We start from the raw sequence: 19,017 nt of genomic DNA, 5'->3' as shown, positions 1-19,017 counted from the left end.
CCCTAGACTTGGGATAGACTCAAAATTTAGAAAATCCATTTCACATGATGGTTGAACATTAAAAAAAAAAAACTACTTTTATTTTTTTAAAAATTCTAATGGTTCTCTTATGCCAAAGAATCTTGGTCTTTATTTTGTTTTCATGTGCATTTTGGAGGACAGTAATTCAAAAAAATCAAATATTTGCTAGTGTATATATATATATATATATATATATATATATATATATATTCAGAGATTGAAAGAGGCCCTGACCGGATAGCTCAGTTGATTGGAGTGTCATCCCCATACAAAAAGATTGTAGGTTCAATTCCCAGTCAGGCCACATACAAGAATCAACCAATAGATGCACAAATAAGTGAAGCAACAAATCCAAGTTTCTCTCTTTCTTTCTCTCATAAATTAAAAAAAAAGATTAGAAGAATATAAACAATGTGTTACCACAAATATTCAATATTCCATCATGATGTTTTCTAAAACAAGGGTTTAAAAAGACTCGAATTGATAATTTACTACATGATGTTTATTAGAGAATAAAATCAGAGAAAAAAACAAAGGCTGAATATTTTGTCAGTGATTTTTCGATGTTATTACATGCAAAAAAATGATATACTGCTTAGACTCTAAGACTTAGAACATCTGAAAGCCAAAACCCTAGAATCTTTCTGGATTTAGAAGAATTGTTTATAATAATTATTTATATCATTAGCTACATAAACATCAAAATAATAATGTTTATGTAGCTAATGATAGACAGGGACCTGTGCCTCTTTTTGTGTAATAGAATTTAAAAGGAACATATAATGCTAGTAGGAAATCTCATTAGACCTGAAATACGGTTAAGAATATAAGAAAGAAAACATTCTTCCTTAGTTTTATTATTTATTTATTTATTTTTATTTTTTATTTTTTATTGATTTTACACAGAGAGGAATTGAGAGGGAGAGTTAGAAACGTCGATGAGAGAGAAACATCGACCAGCACACCCCCTACAGGGATGTGCCCGCAACCAAGGCACATGCCCTTGACCTGAATTGAACCCAGGCCCCCTCAGTCTGCAGGCCAAACCGGTCTCGGCTTTTCCTTAGTTATATATATAATATATATATATATATATATATATATATATATATATATATATATATATAATTGATTTCAGAGAGGAAGTGAGAGGGAGAGAGTGATAGAAACATCAATGATGAGGGAGTGGGGAAAAGACAGAGGGTGGGGTGGGAACCTGGTGGAGGAGAGCAATGGGGGAGGGGGGGAAGAGGAACATTTTTAATAATATGAACAATAAAAATTTATTAAAAAAAAAAAGAAACATCAATGAGAGAGAATCATTGATTGGCTATCTCCTGCACGCCCCCTACTGGGGATGGAGCTCACAACCTGAGGATGTCCCCTTAACAAGAATCAAATCTATGACCCTTCAGTCCACAAGCCTCTATCCACTGAGCCAAACTGGCTAAGGCAGTTTTTTTTGTTTTTTTTAAAATTAATTTTAGAGATGGGGGAAGGAAGAGAGGAGAGGGAGAAAAAAAGAGAGAGAGAGAAACACTGACTTGTTGCTCCAATCATCCATGCGTTCATTGGTTGACTCCTGCATGTGCCTTGACCAGGGATTGAACCTGCAACTTTGGCACATTTGGACAATGTTCCAACCAACTGAACCACCGAGCCAGGGCCCTTCCTCACTTTTGATTGTAAGAGATATAATCCATCATAAAAAAGGTATGTTCACATTAAGAGTACGGTTGTAACAATAGAAGAAAGATGTATTGACTTTATTGAAGTGAAAATATTTTCATATGAACAAGCTTAGGAAATTCACTGGGGAAAGATGATACTGACAGATGCTCATGATCAGAAAAATGATAATGGAGCAATTGTGCTAGGTATATAAAAGGGTAGAAACCATCATCTCCTCCTCCCAAATGATTATCCCACATTTAAACCATGATCAGTTCTTAATTTTATATGCAAAACTTCTGTGCCTATGGATTCAAATATGATAACCATTTAAAATATCTTATAAAAGACTTAAATAATTTTTTTTTACAAATTCAATGATCAGGTTAACTACTCTCATATCTGTTCTAAAAACATTATAGATATTGCTGGCCAGTGTGACTCAGTTGATTAAGCATCTTCCCATACACCCAAAAGTTTGCTGGTTAGATTCCCAGTCAGAGCACATGCCCATATTGTAGGCTCAATCCCCAGTAAGGGGCATGCAGGAGGCAGCTAAATGTTTCTCTCTCTTTCCATCTTTCTCTAAAATCAATAAAAACATATTTAAATAGTTCTGGCCAGTGCTGTTAAATGGTTAGTGTCAGCCTGCACACTGAAGGGTCTTAGGTTTGATTTGATCATGTACCTAGGTTGCAGGTTCCATTCCCAACCTAGTTGGGACATCTTCAGGAGGCAACCAATTGATGTGTCTCTCTCACATCAATGTTTCTCTCTCAGTCTCTCTCTTCTCCTCCTTTCCACTCTCTCAAAAAATCAATGGGAAGCCGAAACCGGTTTGGCTCAGTGGATAGAGCGTCGGCCTGCGGACTGAAAGGTTCTGGGTTCGATTCCAGTCAAGGGCATGTACCTTGGTTGCGGGCACATCCCCAGTAGGGGGTGTGCAAGAGGCAGCTGATTCATGATTCTCTCTTATCAATGTTTCTAACTCTCTATCCCTCTCTCTTCATCTCTGTAAAAAAATCAATAAAATATATAAAATCAATGGGAAAAATATCTTCAGGTGAGGATTAATAACAATAAAAACATAATTAAAACTAGAGGCCCAGGGCATGGCCTGTGCCCTCTCGCAATCCAGGACCCCCCAGGGGATGTTGGAGAGCCAATTTCAGCCAGAGCCCCACAGGCCAGGCCAAGGGACCCCACTGGTGCACCAGGCCTCTAGTATGCATATAAGATCTGTGGTTAATCTCTCCCCCCCTTCCCTTTGAGATTCATCAGTCTGTTCCATATGTCCATGCCTGTGCATTGAGTGAAACTAACCCCCTGGTGGTCAGTGCGCATCATAACTACCAGTTGAACGGTCAAACAATCACTTAGGCTTTTATATAGAGAGATAATAATAAAATAATAAGATAAAATAAAAACATTATAGATACATAGGATACCCAATGGACATCAAGATTAGGGCATTTCCAAAAAATAAAAAAATAAAAAAAGATTAGGGCAGTTCCCACACAAATTAACATTCATCTACTACTAATATATATATAATATCAAATAAGAAAATACACTATGATAGAATCAAAAGTACTTTGATGTAAACAGATCACACATTTTTATGCAACCTATCAGTGTGGGATGATATCTTGAATAAAGTGTTAAAAGGTTATTATGAGAAAATCTGACAATATATAAAGCTTCATGCCTATTTGAAGACTTATCCCCTTGATTACAACAAAGGAAAGTAACTTTGCAAATATACTTGTTGCATGTAGCATTTCAGCAAGATATTAAGATACTGTCTAAATTATAACATAAATTAAAAAAAATAAACTGGAATGTATGAATCACTGGCTTAAATGATCAATTACTAGTATTGTGAGAAATAGGCACACTTAATAATATTAGGGCCTGGCCCATGTGGTTTAGTGGTTGAGTGTGAACCTATGAACCAGGAGGTCACAGTTCAATTCCAGTCAGAGCACATCCCTAGGCTGTGGGCTAGGCTCATTCACCAGTGTGGGGCATGCAGGAGGCAGCTGATCAATGATTCTCTCTCATCATTGATATCTCTAGCTCCCTCTCCCTTGTCCTTCCTCTCTAAAATAAAAAATATATATATTTTAAAACATTAGGATGTTATAGACATTCTCATTTCACCTTTGAAATGGAAATATAAAAAATTAAACTGTCTTCAGATTTGAATTTGTGAAAAAAAATTTTCAATAGATACTTCTGATTTATAACAAGTAACTACTGATTTAGTTCTCAAATATTCTAACAACTTAAGTGTAAAATTTCATTTTATTATTTTAAGCAGCATGCAATATCAATAATTCATATTTTAAAAATCATCATTGTGTTTTGATATTATAATATTGATTCACATGGGCACAGACAATAGGGTGGTGAAGGCCTGGGGTGGGCAGCAGGGGGTGGGGCAGGCTGGGAGAGGTCAATGGGGGAAAAAGGGGACACATGTAATACTTTCAACAATAAAGATTTAAAAAATAAAATTGATTCACAAATTTTACTTAGTGCAATTTTATCTAAATTTGAAAATGACCTTCATGTGTGCGTGTTTTTTTTTTAACACTATCATCACAGTATTGGGGTCCTATTCAAGATGTTTCATAATTACAAATTAAATTGTAAAACATGGCCATCTTTCTATTGAAAACAAGATACATTAAAGAAGTACATTTAAAAAATATTATTGATGTTTGCCTCCAAGAAGGCCAGGAATGTAAATTTGTAATAAGTCTTGGTATTGGTATAACTATTATTACATTTAAACTTAATGTTGTGAGCTTTAATATACCTATTTTTTTTTTCACTTTTCCAACATTTTTTCAACTACCTTAACGTTGCAGAAAAATTCCCATTAAAAAATTAGTAAAGAGAGTGTGTATACTGATAAGACATTTTCTCTTTTTCCTCTGGGTCCAATGTGACTTGGCTATATCCCTAACTTACTTTCCTGGAAAGTCCCAATACTTTGTATATTCATTTTCTAACTAAATGTGTTTTCCTTCCTCTAAATTTGTAGCAGGATTTCTCCCAGAAACAATCCCAAGTCTGTAAAAATTACTATAGCCATTAAATCTCTCCATAAATGGATATTTTATAAAATAAATCTTACTACCATACTATATGAGAAAGAAAAGAATAAAACTCATAGGAACAGTCCAGAAGATGAATGGTTCAGCACTTGCATATGTAGAGAAATATGTCTCCAGAGACGGTTCAGCAAAGCAGTCAGGGGTAAAGGAATAAAGCTTTTAACTTATTATTGAGAGGGCACCAAGTTAGTCCCCAAATCAATAGGCACATCCTTTAGTAGGCACATCCTGATACAAAGGTAACACAAAGATTTCATGCTATCTTTCATGCATATAGTCATACTAATATTTACTCAATAACAAATTGTGCCCTCCCTCTCTCTTTTATTTTTAAAAAATATTTTATTGATTTTCTACAGAGAGGAAGAGAGAGGGATAGAGAGTTAGAAACATCGACGAGAGAGAATCATCGATTAGCTGCCTCTTGCACACCCCCTACTGGGGATGTGCCCGCAACCAAGGTACATGCCCTTGACCAGAATCAAACCCGGGACCTTTCAGCCCACAGGCCAACACTCTATCCACTGAGCCAAACCGGTTTTGGCTCCCTCTCTCTTTTATATTGGTGATATAAAGGGGTCTTGGGTGGCAGGGGTTTTTTCTCAACAAAATGAAGGAGTTTCTCAATACCTCTCAACAGAGAAATAAAGCAACTCCCTGTCCTGCAGTTACAGTGTAAAGCTAAGTCTTCTATTGTATTAAACTAGAGGCCCAGTGCATGAAATGTGCACGAGTAGGATCCCTAGGCCTGGCTGGCGATCAGGGCCAATCTGTGGGATGACCATTAGGGTGATGTCCCCCTCCCCCTGCTGGCACCTGCCTTGGCTGGCCTGGGGCCTACAGGCTGGGGGAGCTCCTGCATTGAGCGTGTATGCCCCCTAGTGGTCAGAGTGCATCATAGTGACCAGTCATTCTGCCAGTCCTCCCTCAGTTCCACCTATTTGCATATTAGGCTTTTATTATATAGGACTAGTGGCCCAGTGCACAAAATTTGTGCACATTAAAGGGGAATTAAGAGGAAATATTTTAATATTACTATTGCCCTTTCTCTATAATAGAAGTGTCAGAGGTGAAAGAAAATTAGTAAAATGTATATGAAAATCTCCCTCCTGTCAGAGTCTGGGGCTCACCGTAGGACTGAGAGTCAAGTCTCTGCCCACCACCTGCACATGTAGACTGTGGCATATTAACTAATATTTCTGAATAGCTCATAGGGAATAAACTTATATTTTATGAATTTAACCCAAAATTTCCACTTGTTCATTTTAGATTCTGTTCCATAATACATGTTTGCTTTTTGTAATATTAACAGTTTAAAGTACTCACTATTAAGGAAAATTGACATAGAAAGATGGACCATATTTTACAGTATACTGTGACATTCAATACCCCTTAGCATACTTCAGCGGTACTGAGGTTCAGAAGTAGTCTTACTGATCAATTCCAGAAGTTCATGAAACATGGCTTCATAAACTTCTAGAAACACTTATCAAAAGAAGCTTTGTAACGCATTTTTAAAAAACAAAGGAGCCCTAACCGGTTTGGCTCAGTGGATACAGCATCGACCTGCGGACTGAAAGGACCCAGATTCGGTTCCGGTCAAGGGCATGTACCTTGGTTGTGAGCACATCCCCATTAAGGGGTGTGCAGGAGGCAGCTGATCGGTTTCTAACTCTCTTCTCTCTCTCTCTCTCTCTCTCCCTTCATCTCTGTAAAAAGCAATAAAATATATTTTTTAAATTAAAAAACAAAGAGCAGATACTGAGTGTTTGGGGGTCTCAAGGAACTCATTATACCATCTTTACAACTTTCCTGTAAACCTAAGTCTATTCTAAAATAAAAAAGACTATTTTTAAAAATTCCACCTTTAGAATTGAGGAACCTCAAGGGCCTATGACTTTTCACTAATACTATAACCTGAATGATAGCAGGTCTTAAAACTTTTAATTTTCCCACACCCTATTCTTAAGTTTGAAATGAGCTCATCTTTAAGCTGTTGTAGTTCTTGGGTTCCAGTTTTCCTATATTTTTAAAAAATATATATTTTATTGATTTTTTTACAGAGAGGAAGGGAGAGGGATAGAGAGATAGAAACATCGATGAGAGAGAAACATCAATCAGCTGCCTCCTGCACACCCCCTGCTGGGGATGTGCCCACAACCAAAGTACATGCCCTTGACAGGAATTGAACCTAGAACCTTTCAGTCCGCAGGCCGACACTCTATCCACTGAGCCAAACCGGTTTCGGCCAGTTTTCCTACATTTTGACAGCTTTTGCTATTTCACTCTGTTGGAAATAGTGAGGAAAGTAATGGCTGAAGCCTTCCCAAGGTCAACAAGTGATGATCAAAAAGGAAGAAGTTGGAGAGGGGTAGGCAAAGGGACAATTCACCTCTAGGTCTGCCATGAAGTAGCACCAGTATATACTAGCCCAGTCACTATTCGGCAAATAGATTTAAAAAATTGGTAATAACATACCCTAACCTAGTCACTTCTTCACAAAAAAAAAAAAAAAGGGGGGGTGGGGTGGGAACTCGAGGACAAGCTGTACTGGCTGACAGGGGGTCGTTACTAGAAGAGGGTCCCTGCCTTCTGCTCTCCTAGAGGACCTCGCACTCGTTCTGGAAGGCCTGGGCGAGGGCAGGAGAATGTTGGCAACGACACAGCCCAAGGTCCGCAGAGTGAAATTCTCCAGCCGCAGCGCCCGGAGGACCTAACCTGCGTGCCCGCTGCGAATGAATGAGCAAGTGTCGCGCAAGGCCTGGAGGAACTGCGCACGCGCAGAAGGCGGCCCGCACGGGCCGAGGAGACCGCACGCGCCTGCGCGCTCCTCCACGGCGGGCGGCAGCCTTTTCCCTCCGGGCAGGTGAGAGGCCGCCCGGCCGGCCGCTCCCTGGCCCCGCCCCCTGCGCGGCTCACCCGCCAGGCGTTGCTATGGGGATCCAGCGGCCGCGGCCGGCGGCCTGGGACTGCGCCACCTCTGCGGACCAGGCGCCGGCGACGGCGGGAGGTCATGGAGCCCCCGAGAAGCTCGGATGTGGAGGCCAGGAGGCTGAGGGGCTTGGGCCGCTGCCGGCATTTCTTCTGGCTGGGCGTCGCCTTCGACGCAGTGGGCGCGACGGTGCTGTTCGTTGGGATCTTCTCCGACCTCATCTTCTACGACTTGCTCCTCTACCTGGGTTCCATCATCATCTTCCTCAGCCTCCTCTGGTGGGTCTTCTGGTACACCGGCAACATCGAACTGAGCCCCGAAGACACCTGGAAGAGGCCCATCCGCATGGGCACGCTGGACCAGCACTTCTCCTTCACCTTGAACCTCACCAACACGTTGGCGCGGTTCCGACGGGACCACCGCAGGAGACTCTTCCAGAGTACCACTAACACTGGGAGTCCGTCCTTCACCATCCAGGTACCGGACCCGCTAGCAAAAGAGGACCAGGTCCACGACAAAGGCAGAAGGAAAAGTGTCAGATACCAAGACGAGGCTAAAGCCTCAGGCAGAGAGGATCTGGGCCCGAAACCGGAAACGGAAGCTGTAAAACGTTCAGAAAGAGTTGGCCCCCCAGGCCCTGAGGCTGGCCCTCTGGGCCCCGAGGCTAGACGATCATCAGGCCATCCGGTGCATCCCAAGTTCACGCCATCAGAAGTTCTGGACCAGCCCCTGCCTGCCGACATTGCCTCCTCTAAGAGCCTGACTGTGGTCCCATCATCCTCTGTTAGTCAGCCTCTAACTATTAATTATTCTAAGAGCCTACCTACTTCGTTGACCTCTGAGAGCAATCCTCTAATCGCTATTACCTCTGTGAGCCTGCCTGGTGTCCCCTTGCCCTCTTCAGGTCAGCCTCTGGACACTTTGGCTTCTGATATCGAGACTGTAGCTTCCGGGGTCTCACAAAACTACCCCCTGGTGCATGTGGCTGCAGTGAGCCATTTCCCGACCCCAGTAGACTCGGAGAGGGATTGCCAGAGTCATTCTCTAGACACTCAAAATCAGGCTTCCCAAACCCAGGGCTCTCTGACCCACCATACACCAGGCACATTTTTTCAGACCCAACCTGTGCACCCATGGGTGGCCATGGCTGGCCAGGACTTTCAGTCCCTGTATAACACCCAACCGTTCTCTAAGAGCACTGTGGTTCAAGAGATTGAGCGCAGCCAATCTCCACTTCCCCAGGAGCCATCAGGGGGCCAGGAACTAAGCCAGGAAGTCCCTGACACCATATCCCGGCTCCCGGAGTCTGAGTCCGTGGCTCCAGCTACTGAGGCCCAGAAGTCAATGCCCCATGAGAATGCGCCTGCCCCTACCACCCAAAACGGTGGCCATCTCTAATGCAGAAGCAGATGCTCTGGCCTCTGCAAAGTAAGTACCTTGGGAGGAATCTTCACCTACAGTATTTCTTGATCATTTCCAGATCTATGTTCTAGTTGTTTTCTCAACCTCCTCTGTTTAAAAAAAAAAAAAAAAAGTGGCGGGGGGGGGGGGGGCGGTTTAAAAAATTAAGTTAGTGGAAATGAAGTGGCCTTTTCTTTTTTTTTTTAATTTTTTTTATTAAGTTATTATTTTTGTACATATACCAATGCGGGCCCCCCCCACCCCCCCGTACATACCCTCCCTCCCCAGAGTTTTGTGTCCATTGGTTGTACTTATATGCATGTATACAAGTCAGAAGTGGCCTTTTCCCTCAGGGATTAGATTTTTGGAACTTCGGTGCCCTGAGCTATAAGATTTCTCACCTACTCTACCAGATATTAATGGGAATAGTTTCTTTTATTTAGGCCTAATTGGGAAAGGGTGGAATTACATTCCCTCGTGGAGCTCTCCGGGGAAAGAGCTCAATGTTTCTGAAACAAGAGGATTTTAGGTGGTACAGGGACACAGCATTAAATGGCAATGAGTTCTTCAGTGGGCAAGTTGCTCTCTTTTCGGTTCTTCCTCCATCTTTGTGATTATGTTAAAGAGAATGTCCTTAGTTTGGGGGTGTTAGTGAGCCCTTACATCTCTATCATTTTGGTAGGGCCCCCAGCTAGGATTTAATACCATTTGTGTTAATAAAGCCATTTCAATGGATAACTTCTATTGCGAAGTATCACTGGTTTTTCCATTTAAAATAGTGTTGGTTGCACCCCAGCCTGTTTGGCTCAATGGATAGAGCGTTGACCTGGGGACTGAAGGGTCCCAGGTTCGATTCCGGTCAAGGGCATGTACCTTGGTTTCAGGTACATTCCCAGTGGGGGTGTGCAGGAGGCAGCTGATGGATGCTTCTCTCTCATCAATGTTTCTGACTCTCCATTCCTCTCCCTTCCTCTGTAAAAAAATCAATAAAAAATATATTTTTTAAATAAAGTAGTGTTGGTTGCTTTTAAAAAAATGTTTTAATTGATTTTAGAGAGAGGAAGGGAGAGAGTGATAGAAACATCAATGAGAGAGATACATGGATTGGCTGCCACCTGCATGCCCCCTCCTGGGGATCAAGCCTGCAAAACCTGGCTCATGCCCTAACCAGGAATCAACCAGGGAACAATCATGAGTCACCGCTCAACCACTGAGCCACACTGACCAGGCTGCTTTTTTTTCCTTTTAATCCTCACCTGAGGATATGTTTGTGTGGTTGTTTTTTTGTTTTTTGGTGTTTTTGGTTTTTTTTTAATTTGAGAGTGAGAGAAGGGGAGAGAGAAACATTAATGTGAGAGAGAAATATCCATCAGTAGCCTCCATTTTCACTCTGACTGGTGATCAAACTCAAGTATGTGCCCTGTCCAGGAATCAAGCCCAAAACCTTTTGGTGTACAGGACAATGCTTCAACCAACTGGGTGGTTGCTTTTTTGAAATACATTTATTTAAGAAAGAAAAAAACAACAACACATGAGTCAACTTAAAGGTAAAAGTTAATTATATAAATGAAACTTGGAACAATGTTGAAGTTTGGACATTTTCTTATTTGTCCTAAATCACATGCGCTTTCTACTAAATCACACACCCTTTGTGCTAACCTGTTTGATGAACTTTATGGTTAAGGCTATTGAAGGTGAATTCTGCTTAACTCTCCATTCCTTTGACTATTAGAAAGGTAGAAAAGGCCATGTGAATGTCAAAATTGGTGGCCCTGTTTTCTGTGAGTTAATTGCTGTCACAATAGTACACTTTGCTGAGAATCGATTTCCTGGTCTTTCTAATTCTCTTCCATATGTTTCCTGCTCTTTGGGGGATAAGAAGAAAGGGTATGAGGCAGAGCAATTTGGGTATTATGTTATGGTATTTGTTGCTCAAAAATACCAACATATTGCCAAAACCGGTTTGGCTCAGTGGATAGAGCATCAGCCTGTGGACTGAAAGGTCCCAGGTTAGATTCTGGTCAAGGGCATGTACCTTGGTTGTGGGCACATCCCCAGTAGGGGGTGTGCAAGAGGCAGCTGATCGATGATTCTCTCTCATCGATGTTTCTAACTCTCTATCCCTCTCTCTTCTTCTCTGTGAAAAATCAATAAAATATATTTTTTAAAAATACCAACATATTATCCAAAAAGGTGTTCATCTTTATTTCATATTGGTTGACTTCATTTCTAGCATGAAATACAATTGAATATTAAGTGGAAGCCAAACTAGATTTCCTTACAGTTTTCTTTCATTCTCCTTTAAGAGATTTATATATATACTCTCTCTATAGGTGTGTATATATGTATATATACATTACAAAGATAAACTATAGGAGCAAAGCATTTTGATTCCTTTAGTTTTGTTCAGTTTGGACACTGGGTTGTGTGTGTGTTTTAATATATTTTTATTGATTTCAGAGAGGAAGGGAGAGGGAGAGAGAAATCGAAACATCAATGATGAAAGAGAATCATTGATCATCTGCCTCCTGCATGCCCCTTACTAGGAATTGAGCCCACAACCCGGGCATGTACCCTTGACTGGAATCAAACCTGGGACCCTTCAGTCTGCAGACTGACACTAGCCACTGAGCCAAATCAGCTAGGACTGGACACTGGATTTTAAAATGAAATACATTAAGTGGTTTGTTCGTTTGCTTACTTTTTTTTTTTTTTTTTTTTTTTTTTAAACAAGTAAAGAGGTCTTTTTTTCTTTTTCTTTTTTTGCACTTACCATGCCATGAATTCATGAATTCACAGTGAATGGGTTCCAGCAGCTCAGGCTCCTTTCCATTGGTTCTCACAAAGTGTCCTCTGAATGGAGCAGGCTAGTGCTTCAGTTGAACCCAAATATCTTTCTCTTTGATTTCCTTATTTTCCTGGTTATTTTCCTTTACATGTTTCAGGAAGCATTCTCAGCTCTAAGAATGCTTAACATGCTCAGTATGTCTGTTAATTCTCTTGGGAAAGATCTTTCCCTTATTTGTTTACAACAATGCCCACTGCATGCTGGGTAACACTGTAGACTTCCAGTTTTGTCATGGTAACGTTTGTAGGGCATTCCTTGTGAGCAGTGCCATTCCCTTAATGTCTATAGTATCACCTTTCTTGTAGATTCGCGTGTATGTGGCCAAAGGAACAACTCCATGTTTTCTAAAAGGCCTGGAGAACATATAGCAGGGGCCCCTTGTCTTTCCCTTTGTGTTAGTCATTTTGGCGAATTACTGGAAGATGGAGGTTCTGGCAGGTTTGTTTATTTGTATTTTTAAAAAGAAGACAAAAAAAAAAAAAAAAGAAAAGAAAAAAAAAAGAAAAACACTAGCAAACCAAAATAATTCCAGAAAGAAAGGATTTAGTACTAGTGAATGAGATCATTAATTTTTTTCCTATTCTATTTTTTTTCAGGTAAAATATATTATTGAAATACTTAGGATGCAGACTTTGCCATTAGAAAGCTTATAGACTTGGTTCTCTAAATCAAAAGAATAGCTTTAAAGAGGAGAACATTTTAGACAAGGAGAAGGAGTAGGTTGGTGTCTACCTAATAGTTCTTAGTGGAAGAATTAGTTTTTGAGAGGAAGAGCCATGCAATGACCTTTATTTTTTAAATATATTTTGATTTTTGACTGATTTCAAAGAGGGAGAGAGAGTTAGAAACATCAATGATGAGAGAGAGAATCATTGTTTGGCTGCCCATCTGCATGTCCCCCATTAGGTATCGAGCTAGCAACCTAGGCATGTGCCCTGACTAGGAATCAAACTGTGATTTCCTGATTTATAGATCAATGCTCAACCACGAAGCCATGCCAGCCAGGTGCAATGAATTAATTCATTGGCCATACATATATTATTTATATTTTTATTCTGACCATTTATTTTTTATTATTTTAATATATTTTTATTGATTTCATAGAGAGAGAGAGAAACAGCAATGATGAAAGAGAATCATTGATCAGCTGCCTTCTGTACACCCCCAACTGGGGATCGAGCCTGCAAACCGAGCATGTACCCACGACCAGAAATGAACGCTGGACCCTTCATTACACAGGCCGATGCTCTATCCACAGAGCTAAATCAGCTAAGGCAAACATACATTTATTGAATTTCTAGCAAGTGCCAGGCATTATAGTAGGCTCTGGGGATCAGAGCTAAATAAGATACCCCTACTCTCCAAGAGCTCACTATTTATCAAGGGAGAGAGACATAGGAATAACTAACACAGTATAATGTAATAGAAGTCTGGTCAAAGTGCTTTCAGAATACAGGTTTGCAATGAGTGAGAGATATTTTAGTTGGATTACCAAAGTAGGTGTTCATTGGGTACAGAAGTTGGGAAGAACATTCCATGCAAAGGGAAAAGCATCAACAGAAAGTCACAGAGGTATAATAGTCCATAGCTTGTTGGGGACACCATTTAGGAAAAAAACAGCCTGATAGGCAAGGGTGTCTATAGACAAGGTTGCTTGAGACTCAGAGGTTGTAGAGAGATAGAGAGAGAGAGAAAGGGTTGGGGGTGGGGTGGGGTGGGCAACAACTGAGACCAGCATTTGAAGGATTTTAAACAGGATATTTTGTGTTTTTAATTCTACCATGGGCTCTGTGATAAAATAATGACAATAGGCAAGTAATCTATAATAATAAAAGTGTAATAAACTAATTAGACTGGATAGCTGAATGACCTCCCAGGCATCATTCTGGACATCCTTCCAGATGAAGCCACAGTGGCAGAAGCTGAGGCAGAGGTGGTTAGGGTGATCAGGCAGACAGGCAAGCAGTTAGGGGTGATGAGGCAGGCAGGTGAGTGGTTAGGGGCGATCAGGCAGGCAGGCAGAGACAGGGGTGATCAGGCATACAGACAGAGTGGTTGGGGTGATTAGGCAGGCAAGCAATTAGAATCCAGTGGTCCAGGATTGCAAGAGGGATGTCCGATTGCAAGATCGGGCCGAAACCAGCAGTTGGACATCCCCCAAGGGTTCCCAGATTGCAAGAGAGTACAGGCTGGGCTGAGGATCCCCCCATCCCCTGTATGAATTTCATGCATTGGGCCTCTAGTTAGAAAATAATTGCCAAGATCTCTCCAACTTCTTATTCATATTTATTTATTTTTAAAAAAATATATTTTATTGATTTTTCACAGAGAGGAAGAGAAAGGGATAGAGAGTTAGATACATCGATGAGAGAGAATCATCGATCAGCTGCCTCTTGCACACCCCCTACTGGGGATGTGCCCGCAACCAAGGTACATGCCCTTGACCGGAATCGAACCCGGGACCTTTCAGTCCCCAGGCCAACGCTCTATCCACTGAACCAAACCGGTTTCGGCAAGATCTCTCCAACTTCTAAGATGAAAACAGACCTATTAGATGTTAGCAACAGTTTTTAACTGAAGTGTAGGCTCCATGGGTATTCATCTTGGAAAACACTTTCAGGTATTTGTTTACTTGTACATGACTTTTTTTTTTTCTTTTTTTTTTCTTTTTTTACAAAGATGACATCAGGCAAACATCAAATGTTTTGACACGCTTCTCTATATGATTGTAAGATATTTATTTAAAACAGGGGTTTAAGCCCTCTTGGACTTAACCAGTAGGCAATGCTTCAATATTAGGTCAAAATGATGAACAGGCCTGCTATTTGCAGCATTAACCTGCAGGATTCAATAAACAGGTTAATATGAGACAATATAATACATGTGAATGATGATTTAAAAGAAGCCATTAGAAGGTTTCCTAATAATCTATATAACAACAGGGTGTTTCTCATTAAGAGAGCAGAATTGTCCCTGAGGCAGCAGATCTTTAAAATTTTTATGTATTTATTTATTTATGTTAGAGAGAGAGGTAGGAAGAGAGAGAGAACATCGATTTGTTGTACCACTTATTTATGCATTCATTGGTTGATTCTTGTATGTACCCTGACCCAGATCGAACCTTCAACCTTGGTGTATTGGGATGATGCTCCAACCAACTGAGCTATCCAGTCAGGACAAGGCAGCAGAACTTGCCTAAAGAGCAGTGGACAAAACATGAGGAGGATAAATTCTATCTTGAACTATATCTGAAAGAGGTTATTTGGGAAAGGAAAGAAAGATAAAGAATGGACCAAGAAATAATCATGTAATTGAAATCTGTGTCTGCATCTGTCCTCATTATTTTAATGACATTGGTTAAATGTGAAATATACAATTTAGAACCATCAGGGCTGCAAATATATTACTTTAAATAAATGTTTATTATAACTTTAAAAATAAGTAAATAAAACAGGTATTGAGAAATTTTCTATTAAGGCCAAGATAATAAATATTTTAGGTTCTGAGAGTCAAAAAGCAAAATCAAGGCCTGACTGGCATGGTTCAGTGGTTGAGCATCAGCCTATGAACCAAGAGGTCATAGTTCGATTCCTGATCAAGGCACATGTCCAGGTTGCTGGCTCAATCCCCAGTGTGGTGCATGAAGAGGCAGCCAATCAATGGTTCTCTCTCTCATCATTAATGTTTCTATCTCCCTTTCCTTTTCCCTTCCTCTCTGAAATCAATAAAATATATCCTAATATATAAAAACCCTGGGTTGTACGACCAGTAATGACAGAGGCTCAACCAACCAGAAGTCAGTCCTAGCTGTGGCAACCCAGCACTGACTGCTTCTACTGCAGGTGGTGCCCCAGCACTGACTGCTGAGGGGGCTGTGAATCAGGGACAGAGAGAGTCCTGAAGAGAGAAGCAGGGACTGTTCTGTCACCACGGTGGCAGCTTTTGATTAGCAGTTGCCTCTCTCTTTCTCTCCAAGTCTGGCGAGCAGCTGTGCCTCCATTTCTCTCCAGCCCCACCTTTGAGATCAGGCCCTGTTGATAGGCCCAGAGATGCTGACTGGCATAGGAACTGATCAATCAGAACCAAATGTGGGTGTTGTGAAGATCCAATGGCTGCCTAGAAGGTGGAGCTTCTAACCTGACTGGCATAGACACCAACAATCAGAACCAAATGTGGGTGCCTAGGAGGCAGAGCTTTTGATGCTGACTGGCATAGGAACTGACCAATAAAAACCAAATGGCCAGCAAAGGAGGGCACTTGGGGGTGAGATCAGGCCAGCAGGCAGAGGCAGTTAGGGGTGATCAGGCAGGCATCTGAGCAGTTAGGAGCCAATGGTCCCAGATTGAAAAGGGCTGTCCCCAAGGGGAGAGGGTGCAGGCTGGGCTGAGGGAACATTCCCAGTTGGAGAAGGTGCAGGCTGGGCTGAGGGAATCCCCCTCTGTGCACATATTTCGTGCACTGGGCCTCTAGTGTGTGTGTGTGTGTGTGTGTATATATATATATATATAGAAGCGAAATCTAGGATATTGTGTGGCTGCTTATCACTTGATCTTAGCCAAAAGGCCGAGAAACGATATGTGGCTGCTTATCTAACATGAAAGAAAACTCCTGAACCTCCTGTTTGCCTGGGGTATGCTGTACTCTTAGTTGCTTTGACTCCAGTTGCATCAACTGAAGCCATGAAACTGACCAAGAACAACTGGCCAGAGAGAGAGAAAAGAGGGGCCTGCAGCCAACACGATATATTTCACTCTGCCCAGTGACACCCAGATCTGAGGGTGCCATTCTCTCATCTCAGAGAACCTGGCCATCTCATCTTGGTTGGTTGGCTTGAGGAGAGGTGATTTGTTGAGTCTCTGATTCCTAGATTGCGATTTCATTTCTTAGTGCCTGGCATTGCCATCACTGGAGTCTACATGTGTAGGTGGTGATGCTCAGGCCCTGAGCAGTCCATTGGCCAGACAGCAGGCACTGGGTGCTCTGGAGATAGTAGGTGGAAACTGATGCCCAGGCTTGGACTTTGAAGTAACAGCAATAGCCCACAGCAATACAAACACACAGAGTGGGGAGGGTACTACTGGATGTAATGTGTAGAGGCCATACATGCTGCAAAACACTCTTCAATGCACAGGCCAGCCCCTCACAACACAGAATGTCCAACCTAAAATGTCATGTTGATAAACACTGACCTAGAATAATAAAAAAAGTACTCTATAGTCTATAAGATACTTAAAGAAAAAAAAAAATCTTACTTTGATCCTCAAATTAATCATTGCTTCTTATATAATACTAGAGGCCCGATGCATGAATTTCGTGCAAGGGCTCAGCCATCGCAGCCACAATGGCTTGCCTCAGCCCTCGCTGCCCCAGCTTCATCTGGAAGGTCGTCTGGAAGGACGTCTGGAAGGATGTCGGGTCTAATTAGCATATTACACTTTTATTACAATATATATATTTATATATATTATAGATGATATCTTTTCCACTAGACTATTTTCCACTAGACCATGAGGATCTTATTCATCTTTATTGTATTCACCTTTGTATTCCCATTTGTATCATTTTTGAATCAACACACATGGAGCATTTGTTAACAATACTAGCTACATTTATTGGGCGTTTATAATAGACATTGTACTAAATAATTTACATGTATTATCTCATTCCTCACACCAATTAGAGGGAGGCATCACTATCATCTTAAGGAAGTTAGCATTTGCTATTGAAGGGTTGTAAATTTGATAATGTGAGGTTGAGTAATTTTCTCAATGTCACACAAATGGAGAAGCTGAAATTGATGTATAATTGATGTGTAATTTGTTATAAGACTTATGTTATAAACTTTCCTTCCAAATTAAACTTATTAATGAGCCTTTTTATTAAGCCTGTTAATTGTTAAGTTGTAATATTCTAGATCAGTCAATGAGCTACTTCTCTTTTTAAAGCTGTACTTTTAGAGAGAGAATGAAAATCAACAACTCTAATTTTTTGTTTCAGTCTATGTTTATAAATGTCATTTCAAATAAAAAATTGTTTTCTTTTTCTTTCCAGAATTCACCAATATTTCTACATATTTAAGTGCCAACTTTATAAAAGTATAAATACATTCATCTCATTTTGGAAACCTCCATATGGAATTTTGACCAATTCATACCAGCAGACTTGCTAGACTGCCTTTGCCAAGTATATGTTTCAGTGTTGGGGAGAGTTTTCCAGCTGCAGATAATAAAGTTATTTATTTCCAGAACTTTAAGCCATAATATATTAGACCATTCCAACTGAACTTTGTTATATAAGTTTGTTTGTTTGTTTGTTTTTTAAATATATTTCTCTTATAAAAGCATTCCAACATTCTAAGTGGAAAATATGTCTCACGTACTCTGGGTAAAGATGTAAGTAAATATGATTCCTTTGGAATGGACATTGAAAATGTAACTTCTTGATTTTAAGGATACTTTGTAACCTCAGTAGCTATCAAAAAGGTTAACACAATCAATGCATTATAATATATTACAATTTATATTTATATGTTCATTTGATTTCAGTAATATCCGAGTTTCCCTTTTTCCCAAGGATTTAAAATCTGCTGATTTGGAGCCCTGGCTGGGTAGCTTGTTTGGTTAGAGAATCGTCCTGATACGCCAAAGTTCACATTTGATCCTGGGTCAGGGCACATACCAGAATCAACCAATGGGTGGGTAAATAAGTGAAACAACAAATCTCTTCTCTCCCCTCCCCTCCTCTCCCCTCCCCTCCCCTCCCCTCCCCTCCCCTCCCCTCCCCTCCCCTCCCCTCCCCTCCCCTCCCCTCTTTCCTTCTTTCCCCTTCCCTCCCCTCCTTTTATTCTTTCTTTGTATAATTGGATTGTTTATGTAAGAATGCTCTAGCCTTGGCAGGTTTGGCTTAGTTGGTTGTTGTCCAGAAAACCAAAAGGTGGCAGATTTGATTCCTGTTTAGAGCACATACCCAGGTTTTGTGTTTGTGTAGGAGACAATCAATCGATGTATCTCTCTCACATC

The 19,017-nt window shown here is 40.8% G+C and overlaps 1 protein-coding gene and 1 pseudogene across 3 annotated transcripts; one reads left to right on the top strand and one right to left on the bottom strand.

Annotated features, from left to right (window-relative positions):
* The first annotated feature begins 7,663 nt into the window (after positions 1–7,663).
* On the top strand, positions 7,664–18,657 carry LOC311622113 (uncharacterized protein). Of its 2 annotated transcripts, none has more exons than XM_084882868.1 (2): positions 7,664–9,177; positions 18,050–18,657. In XM_084882868.1, exon 1 carries the CDS (start codon positions 7,831–7,833, stop codon positions 9,145–9,147), a length of 1,317 nt encoding a protein of 438 aa, XP_084738994.1. In that variant the 5' UTR covers positions 7,664–7,830; the 3' UTR covers positions 9,148–9,177; positions 18,050–18,657. The 2 variants fall into 2 exon arrangements, with proteins under 2 accessions (XP_084738994.1, XP_084738995.1); XM_084882869.1 differs by lacking the exon at positions 18,050–18,657 and adding an exon at positions 15,113–15,126.
* LOC311621742 (large ribosomal subunit protein eL21-like) lies at positions 10,856–12,401 on the bottom strand (annotated as a pseudogene). Its single transcript has 2 exons — positions 11,924–12,401; positions 10,856–10,875 (listed from the first exon to the last, which is right to left on the bottom strand). The product of its transcript is annotated as a large ribosomal subunit protein eL21-like (transcript).
* Positions 18,658–19,017: the final 360 nt, after the last annotated feature.

This window comes from Pipistrellus hanaki (genome assembly GCF_964339955.1).
Source record: "Pipistrellus hanaki genome assembly, chromosome: 4".
NCBI classification, from domain to species: Eukaryota; Metazoa; Chordata; class Mammalia; order Chiroptera; family Vespertilionidae; genus Pipistrellus; species Pipistrellus hanaki.
The sequence above is the reverse complement of the archived record's forward strand: the minus strand, read 5'-3'. Positions and strand labels throughout refer to the sequence as shown.